Source organism: Limulus polyphemus, unplaced genomic scaffold, assembly GCF_000517525.1.
Source record: "Limulus polyphemus unplaced genomic scaffold, Limulus_polyphemus-2.1.2 Scaffold692, whole genome shotgun sequence".
Classification (NCBI taxonomy): domain Eukaryota; kingdom Metazoa; phylum Arthropoda; class Merostomata; order Xiphosura; family Limulidae; genus Limulus; species Limulus polyphemus.
The window spans coordinates 194,891-205,294 of record NW_013666302.1 but is presented as its reverse complement, the minus strand read 5'-3'; the positions used below and the strand labels follow the sequence as shown (position 1 = coordinate 205,294).

The window sequence follows — 10,404 nt, the reverse complement described above, 5'->3', positions numbered from 1 at the left end:
TTCTTTATGGAGTTTTCCCATATTCCTGTCATGTTTACGTATTGTTTCATCAGAGACATGCAATTCAGGGTCATTTCATGAGTGTGTTGCCTTGGGTTAGTCTTAACAAGCGTCTTCAGAGCATCAATATCAATTCCAACATGTTGGCCTTGCCATCACAATTTTTAAGGTTAAAGTCACCTGAACGCAATTTCCTGAACCATCGTTGACACTTACGAACGTTCCAAACATTTCCATAAACTTCTTTTATATTTTTTGTGGCTACATGCCGATTGTGTGTCTCATCGTGTACCATCACTATAAAGAATTAGAGTATACTAAACTTTACACATTATATGAGCTACACTAACGTGACGTTTAGGTGGTTCGTTTAACTATTATACGTGATGTACATTTTGTGGAGAGTGGTTAATGAAAGTTTTCTAAAATGTGACATTAATTTCTTGATGACCTAATACATACATAGAGTGAGTGACATCCAACAATTGTTTCAGTTAAGTAGACGGAGTGAGATAGACTACCTAACAAATGTTTTTTAAATAAGTGATACTTACTTGGCTCCCGGTATTGTAGACATTTTGGTGCTGGACTTGTCAGATATTTCAGTATCACTGGTTTCTGACAATTCACTGCCAGAACGAGACAAGCTGGGACGATAGTAAGTCTTACGTGGCGGACTTGGTAACTTTACTGGTTGGTCTTCTTGTGAATCACGAGTTGGAGTCTTTGAACGAGACTTAGAATTTGATTGCCCTTTGTGCTTTATGTTTGATCGTGAACGAGAAGAAGATTTAGACCTCGATCTCCACCTTGTTCGAGAGTGTGATCTGGATCTTAATATTGAAATACAATCATGTTTAATATAGAGACAAACATGGTACCAACCAGCATATGTACAGTTTTTTAGTATCCTTGTATATTGTATTTGGTATTTACTCTCATCTGACAAAAACTATCACTAAATCAGCAATGTAGGTATAGCCTAAGAAAGCACAATGAGAAGAAATGCATCTTTAATACTCTAACATGATTATATGGGTTTATGTTAAATATAGAAATATATTTTTAAATTAAGATAATTACTTTCATGTACATGCTGCTCATACATAATACAGGTAGATAAAATGTTTTCTTTAATACAATGAGATATCTTACCATGCATATATATATATGTATGTATGTATACACACATATATATACATATATCTCGCAAGCTACATTTCAATGTTACTAATACGGAAATTCTGCTCGGGTAACAATTCCCATTCATCAAACTCCATGACAGAAGCTTCATTACCTAGAAGTAGAGATACTTTTTCTTCTTCTTCTTCTTTGATTACGAGACCTTGATCTAGACCGAGAGCTGTAAGATGATGATCTAGAACGAGACCTCCTTCTATTAGTTCGTCTATGTCTATTTCTTGTTTCATCTCGCCTCCAAACTTTATGCTTTCTCCGGTGGTGCCTGGATGAACTTCGAGACGACCAAGAACTTGCTGAAGAGTGCCTTGAGGACCTTGAAGGCGAGCGTGAATTATGTGACCTCCTTCCTCTATGAGATCTACCACTTGGTAGATCAGGTCCTATGATTTTCCTGGCTGGAGAGTCTTTCTTCTGAGACCTATATTCAAATATATTTATTAAAAATATATATATATAATCAACATATTTTTAATATTGATACTTGATACCTTTAGATCTTTCTAAATATGCTCTTTACAAACGTTTTCATATCTAAAACAGCACAATCGTGATAACAATAACTGGAATATCAACCAGAAACATCTCAACTACATGACCTAATTCTGTCTGTATTTCAGGCTGATAACTTGGTTTGGATGGAATGGAGCTTGGGTTCAAGTTACAGAAAAGGAAAAAAAAAATTATTATATAGTGTGAAAAGTACATGTAACTTTAATAATACAAAGTTGGATCTATCTTGAATCAAGGTATAAACTTGTGTATTTGTCAAGTATTATCCATATAATCCTTAAAACCATCAAATAATACTAAAAATGTTTCACTTTACTTTATAGTTTCCACAATACAATTTTTATGCTGAAAAAAAAAGTGACAACTGAGGTGTTAACAAAATTCACCATAATTGATAAGTCTGAAAAACATCAGCTAACCCATCAAAACTTCAGCTAAATAAAAATGTCATTAATAACTAACATCTGTCTATTCTAATGTTTTGTTAATGACTTCTTCATTTTAAAAATATTAATAATTAACATCTGTCTATTCTAATGTTTTGTTAATGACTTCCCCATTTTAAAAATATTAATACCTAACTCCTGTCTATTCAAATGTTTTGCTAGTGATTTCCCTGTTTCAAAAACATTAATAACTAACATCTGTCTATTCTAATATTTTGTTAGTGACTTCCCTGTTTTAACACTGTAAGAAGAGCAAGAAAGCTCCTTTCACTGCTTGAATTGTTATCGGTATATTCTTATCTTTCACAACGTGAAATTTTTTTTTTTCACTGAGCTAAGTTTCTTCTTGTGCATAACAAAGATAAATGCTAACATAATAAAATGTCTGGCAATAAGTCTATACATAACAATGTTAAGCAATAATAAAACACCTAAAATTTGTATGGCAAGTGCTAATCAGAAGTATGCTTACAATCATCTTCAAACTTAAAATTTCTTTAAAAATGTTGAGAATAACAAGGTTAAATTTCAAGAAGCCCATATTTCTGTGAATAGCACAAACAGGTAGGACAGTGCTAATTAACAATTCATAGCTATTAGTTAGTGATAAATTTTGTTATTGCTTTTGTAGAAGAATGGTAGAATATAATTCATTGTACTTGTCATAAAAGTAATTAAATTTGTTAACTGCAGACGATACTCAACAGGTTAGATATGAAATCGAGCCATACACTTTTAGGTACATAAGATATAAAAATTAAAATTCATAAATACCAACTTAAACACATAAAAATAACACGTGTATAAAAATATTCAAGTGCAACTATAAATAGTGTTCAGTTGCATGTGGTGAGCTATCATTGCCTATTCATTTTGCTTCTTAAACTTCTCACCTTTTAATGTAAGCCATGATAATTTCTACAACATACTGCTTTGGCAATATTGAATTGACCTCAGTAAAAGCAAAAGAAAAATAATCATGGGTGCCTGATAGTCAGTGCCAGTTAATGAGAAGAATGTTCTGTGAAATTGTCATCATGTTGACATTGCTATATCTGCTTATATTGAAACTTGGTAGCTCATGTTTTTTTGAGAACCACATATAAAAATGCTTACTCAGATTTTTAATTGAGATTACTGAAGTAAATATTGTACTTTTTACATTTCTAATGAGATGAAAAAAATATATATATTTACACAATACAATTTTAAACCCTGAAACTGTACTGGTTGGATTAAGCTATCTTACAGTACCTGATTTCTACCTAACTATAAAAAAACTCATTTTCTGTAATAGCTTATTTTACCATGAAAGAAAGCAACTACTATAGTAATAATTTATGGCAAACTGATGTCAGAATAAAAACTCTCTCTCACTAAAATAAAAATATATACATATATTACAGTGGAAGTCTGGCTTATTATTCTTCAAACTCAAATAGTGAGAATAAAAAAATAGATGATCCTGGAAATCCTGGTAGCAATTCATACTCTAAAGAAATTACAATATACTGTTGCTTTCTTTCGTTCACTTGAAATTTACATACATAATATGTATGAAATAATGGGAAAAATGTGACATTTTACCTGTACTGATTTTGATTTTAAGACTTTCAAACATGAAAGAGCTTTGTTGATAAATTGTAATTAATTTCAGAATTTGTTTTGTACAGATGACAAATCTTCCCTCCAGTTACAAAATACTGAAACCAAGAATTAGTAGTGTTGTAGGTTTCTTATTTATAAAGTTCTGAACATTTTTTTTATATATACATTTCAGTTTATTCTGTTTTTGTGTCAAAAAGACAAAAATTAATTCTACATGGTAAGCCTTGGATTTCAGAACATACTGTCTACACTGCTTTAAACTATCTTTGGAATATATAAATTACACAATTTTTAACACAACTGGAGGGATGAAATGATATAAAAGTCACTATTCTCCCATTATACTAACCCTAACATCAAATATCTCTAATTCCAGGCCCTAGACTGCACTGTAAGAAAATTCACATAATCTTGTTGTGGTTGCCAGAAAGCCCCAGGATCATGTGAAGTCACACTGCTACAACACACAGAAACACAGAGAGAGAGAGAGAGAAGGGACTTGATTCACTCTACCGACCGAGAGTTCCTGTCTGAGTGTTTGCCAGACTTGGACCCTGAATGATGGTGTCTACGGGTGGTGGAAGATCTCTTCTGTTTAGATAATCCCGATGCTCTTCCACGGTCCTCATCTGTTCCTTCTCCACCAAAACTGGTAATGTAGGTTATTTCTCCAGCATTGATGGGAGATCGTGACCGAGAGCGTGAGCTGGAGTGAGATCTGTAAAAAATAATTACATAATAAGATTGTTTAAGTATCATCATATACTTTTTCTAGTTCTCAACTATTCCTGCAATAATATTCCATGACAGATGTGATAACTATTTTATAATGGCTTAAAGCTAGAGAGACATAAAGAGTTAATGGCTAAGCAAGTCATCATATTTTTTTCAGTGAAATTGTAAACATTTTCAAACAAGTATAATATATTGCCAAAAAAGGAAGATTTTAATAATACTTAAAACTACCAGGTACACCTACTTTGCATATGGCTTGTATGTTGGACTCTCTCTCGCAGCATAACTGTAAATAAACACAAAACATCTAAGTTTTTCTAAGATTATGTACAAATTTAAAATTACATAAAAAGATATCAGTTTTATTTGGCTCATTATAAAAATATTAACTTTTGGTTAGTAGCCTAACCTCAGTCTAACAACTAATTATTTGCTTAAATTTTATCTTTATTTACCAGTTGGTTTCTAATTTATCCTAAACTCTGATTACGAATCTATTGATCCATCAAGAGAGTCCTAAGAAGAACTGTATGCAACAGGATGAGCCAGGATTCTTCCTGAATTTTGTTGTTAAAAGGGCACTCCTTTAGACTTTCATAACAGTGACAGTGTATAGCAAGCCTGCTTTCTATTATGCAGATATAATAAACTTCCAGACAATATCCTTAACCCTATCACCCCACGTATCCTTTACTGCACATGACATAAAGTTTTAGTGTCTTACATTCAAAATTTTATTAAACTATTTTTTGTTTATATTATACCAATTAGCTAATAATCATTATTTTAATAGTATACAAGTTTTAAGTTCTTAATTCTACAAGGCAATATTTAAAAAAGTCCTGAATTTCCACTAGTGTGACCCACATTTTCTCTGAGCATGTCATCATCCTTATTTTATCCACCACCCCTCAAAAAAAGTATGAAAATAAACATAAAATGCTCTCTATAAAATCATTATTGCTCAGACAAACTATAATTTTTATAGCCTTCAATATTGTTTGGTTACAGAGCTATCAAATAGAAAATCAGCCCCTCTCGTTACATCCTCTCTTTCACAATTCATTGAGAGTTCTCTCTTATGTTTTATTATATATTACCTATAACCAATAGAAAGTCAAGGTTTTCATCTATCAAATTATGTATTGTATAACATTGTATTCTGATCAGAATATCATCAATATCACTCACAGTACAAGATTCGTTCCTGGTAAAGTTAACGATTAGCTTGGATGAATTTGTAACAGCTCTTGTCACATAGTTAGAAAGCCAGGAAAATTTTGAGAATTAAGTAAATTTGTCTATATTAGTTATTGTTATTAGTCTATATTCTTTGGTGCATTATTTAATTAAATAAAAAATTATTAAGTGCATTACTATCTATAGCATAAAAAATTAGGGTTAACTCTCTTTGTAGCCCAACAGCCAGAAAAAAGAAGATTGAGTAAGTAGTTTATTCTTGTTTTTCACATTTATTCTTTCTTTATTATTATAAAAGTAACTATAATCTAAAATATGGATCTTTTCCCTTGTGAACCATTTTAATTATATTATTATTATTACTTATTTTACCTAATCTAGTCTTAAATAACTTCGTAACTGTATACATCTATTTGTAATTAAATTTTATTGCCCTTTGAACCATGTTTAACTACTATCTGCACCATTATAAGTTGTAAAACACTCAGGAAATGTGCAGCTCACATTACGCTATCGAATTACATTACTCATGAGCTGCTCGCGTGCGTAAACTTAGAGCTACTTAGGATAAACAAATGTAGTTTCATGTTACAATCTAAAGTCACTCTAGAAAGAAAGAAAAAAAGATAATTTAAGTTTATTTCGATTTTTTTATGGTGGTTACGAGGTTGGTTGAATTGACCAATACCATTTTAAGATAGGGTAGAGAAAATAACAAAAACTATAAGGATTTAGTGAAGAAAAAAAACGCTAGAAATGCATTTAGGAGGTTTTAGGTATTACAAAAAAGAAATTTGAAATTTTTTAGATGAGGAAAAGTATTTTTAATTTTAACATGAAAATTACTTTGAAATGAACTATTCAAAATAAATACTCAATATATTCATGAACAAATCTTTATCTTATTATAAATACTTCACTAAAAAATATGATTTTTTGTATGTGAAAGACTTATAATATGAACTGAATAACTGCCAATTTTTTGAAGAAATACATACTATATTGAAAGTTAGAAGTATTATATCTATAAAGACTTTATTCGAGTACAAAGAGGTCACGTGGTTGGTCAAATTGACTGAGCCCGTGTTGAGAGAGTTAAAACAAGTTACCACAGTATCTTTAATGTCTGTGTCTCCCTCAAACAAAAAGTATAGTCATTGGCCACAACAATAATTATATGACATATTGTATATTATACAAAAATAAATAGTTTTATGTCCTTTTTATCCACGATTTACATTCATGCAGGTTACTGTCCAGACATTCATATAAAATTTGAGTGTTTGTGTGGTCTACACCAACGTGCCACAGAAAAATTAACCAACTTGTGGAAAATGAATACTCCATTGTCTTATCACTCTACTCTTGTCATCTGAAGATTATGAAATTGCAATAACAATAAAACAAATTGCTGTCAATAATGGTTATACAACTAAGTTAACTGACACACTGCTGTTTAAAAAATTGAAGGAAATTAACTTCAAATCAATATACCTGCATACTGTACCAAATGAAATCAAGAATAAATGGTGTACAATAAGCTAAACTGGAAAAACTTTCTCACAAAATATATAACACATTGAACATAGAAATTTATAGACCAGCCTTCTACTGTAAAAATAATCTGGACAAAATGTATTGTAACAACAAAGACTTTAACTTGAAAATTACTTTGTACACGGACTGTTCAAAACAAATACTCAATGTATTCACAAACAAATCTTTATTTTATTCCATATACTTTGCTAAAAAAATGATTTTTTGTATGTGAAAATATTAACTGAAACCCTGCCAAATTTTATGAAGATATATATACACTGTATTGAAAGTTAGAAGTATTAAATCTATAGAGACTTTAAACGAGTACAAAGGGGTCACATGGTCAGTTCAGTTGACCGAGCCTATGTTGAGAGAGTTAATATATTGGAAATTTGGAAAAATGGATTCAACTTTTGCATTACACCTTATGGAAACTAAACAGCAATTTCATCCAAAAAAAAAAACTGCAAATTTTTACACAACTGTGGAAAAAGATAAAAAAATTCAATCACCTAGAAATTTAGAAATGAACAGAATTATAAAAATGAATCCAGACAAAGGTCTAAATGGCCAAATAAACTGAAGCTCCTCACCACTTCTCACCCCATTTGCCTCCGGCTGAGTGTCAAAGTTACTTCTGGTTCTTTGATTTAGCACACATATATTTATCTGTTTACAAGCTAATTCAGTCTGTACGTGATGATGTCTTCACTGGTGAAACCATGGTCATAATAAACAAAATACGTGTGGCATGTACAATTGTCCTTGTTTTTATCAATTCTATAATGAATGTACTTGTTTAAAATACAGCGTTTAGATTTTCAAAAATTGCCACCATTACTTTTGTGAAGTTAAGCCAAATATCAGCACCTAGCATGTAATGGAAACACTTCTTTATGTGTTTGTTTTTTCTATTGGTAAGCTGATATACAACTGTCTTTTAATAAAAAAAAATCAAACTATTATTTCATTTTAAGACCTTTACATTTATAAACAAATAATGGAGTAAAACTTATTAAATGCTAATAAAAGTAAATTCATAAGTTTTAACTCTTCAATAATAACATTAAAAACAATAACAAAACTTATTTTTTATGTAAACAAGTTATTTCACACACAATTAAAACTATATCCAGGCAAGTTCTACCTTGGAGGACTAGTTATTCTTCTTCCTTGAAGTTCCTTCTCTCGAAGAGCTCGTCTTTTTCGACGTGACTTTCTTCCCTGGATGAAACAAAGATTTAAAGCAAGAGTAGGTTAACTTGTTGTAATGGAAACTCATTTTTTTAGATAATTAAAAACAAAAAGGACAAATTACATTTCAGAAAAGGAAAAAAAACAGTGCTTTTTAATTAAAATGTGCTTGTAATATATTCTTTTAAATTAACAGTATTTACATTTTCTGCCAAAGTATCATGTGTTTGGAGTATAAGCCAAATTTATTAATAAATTCATTTAAAAAATGTAGGATTGAGAAAATCAAATAACATTCTCAAACTGTTATTTGTAATAAAATGTAATTTTTGGTTAATAAATTCAAAGAAAAGGAATTCATATTCCAAATTCGATCAATTTAGTCACAGAAGAAAAACTATTTTTGTTGCAAACACCACGTACTTAACTATTTGTGTGTTTTATTATGCTCTCTGAGGGAACATATAATAACCAAGTCACAAGCATACTATTTTTTAATAACTATTTTAATTTCTTTTTTTACCTCCATGTATATTTTTTTCAAACAAAACAGCAGATAATTAATATCTTCCTTGTCAGTATAAATCCATTTTTGAATATCTGGGTTAAAATTCATGGTTTTTGTCATTAAGCACAAAGTTTAAAACAAATTTGCACAACATACTATTTGCACTGTGCCCATCACATGGATCGAACCTTAAATTTTAGTTTTACAAACAATCAAACTTATAAAATTCATGGGTATGTTGTTTTGATTTAATACATTAAATATGAAGTGGGTATTTCAGTGACTTTTGAAAGTAAGTATGCAAGTCTTTTAATTATTTCCAAATTTAAAGCAGTGCAATTTTGACATTCTCATATGTGGTGTATATTTCAACTAGTAGTTGTATTGACTGAAGAATGGTGCATTATACAATAATGTTATTATTATGAACACATGATTAACATAAAAATGTTAAAAAATTTGGGATAATAATTCATACAGAAACTTACACAGTAATATGAATTTTTAATCTATATACAGCCAAAATTATTGTTTTAAGGGTAATGTTAAATTTTTAGATTAGTTAAAATAGATAGAAATTTTGAAGCTAAATAATTTTTCACACCCTTGTTTAGAAGTTTTCATTGAAAGGGATAAGAAAATAAGGTTTTACAGAAAACAGAATTTAGAGTGATACAGGAATCTGGAAAAAACTCCTATGAGTTTCATCTGAAAAACAATAACTCATGACATCTCACATAAATTACACTACTTCACAGTACAATCATACAGATTATTCTAATCCGTGTTAACAAAAAATAAAATTATCTGTATTAATATCTAATAAGAAAAATAAAATTATCTATGAAACCAGTGACAGAAAAGCCTACAGAATACAGAGCCTTTTCTTCTTCCAGTTCTCTAGCCTGCCGAATCTGTTCTGCTTCTTCTCTATCCTCATGCAGAAAACTGTAAAGTTATTGCAACATTAATCTCTAACCAACCTATTTACTGGTTTCTTGTTTAACTATATGTTCTCAACTGTACTATTAGAGGCACCAGAACACTATTAGTAACCAAACTTACAGGCTACAAACAGGTTTTAGTTTATTATTCTTAGCGTGGTGTGCATCCCTGATAGTTTAATATTAAAAACAGCCAACAGAATTTAGGTTAACTAACACGTGCAGTAAGAAAAGATAACAAGAACACTCAATTATTAAAGTTGGTTTAATTTTCTTCCATTCTCAACGTCTCTCTTGATTTTTAGTAATCCTTTAAAATGAATGGAATGTCCGGTACTCATTAATTTACCAACTCAAATCATATTCAGAGCAATAACTGATGATCTTATAGTTTAACTGAATGTCATACTGATAATACATGTACCAAGTCAGAAAGAATTTCTTATGTTTTTTATGCTGGTTGAAGTCTACATAAATGTGTGTTACAAGTTATCACTGTATAATACAAGAGAGCAAG

At 30.2% G+C, this 10,404-nt stretch overlaps 1 protein-coding gene across 5 annotated transcripts in view; it reads right to left on the bottom strand.

Annotated features, from left to right (window-relative positions):
* The window catches only part of LOC106460007 (CLK4-associating serine/arginine rich protein-like), a 99,564-nt gene that overhangs the window by 39,416 nt on the left and 49,744 nt on the right, over positions 1-10,404 (bottom strand). For all 5 annotated transcript variants that reach the window (XR_002610658.1, XM_022386596.1, XM_022386594.1 and 2 more), the window contains exons 9-14: positions 9,813-9,891; positions 8,389-8,465; positions 4,747-4,788; positions 4,285-4,485; positions 1,298-1,621; positions 555-833 (exon numbers count right to left, since the gene is read on the bottom strand). Coding sequence is in view for 4 of the 5 variants with exons in the window: in XM_022386596.1 (XP_022242304.1) it covers positions 555-833; positions 1,298-1,621; positions 4,285-4,485; positions 4,747-4,788; positions 8,389-8,465; positions 9,813-9,891 (1,002 nt within the window). In the remaining variant the exon portion in view is untranslated. The remainder of the gene's footprint in view (positions 1-554; positions 834-1,297; positions 1,622-4,284; positions 4,486-4,746; positions 4,789-8,388; positions 8,466-9,812; positions 9,892-10,404) is intronic.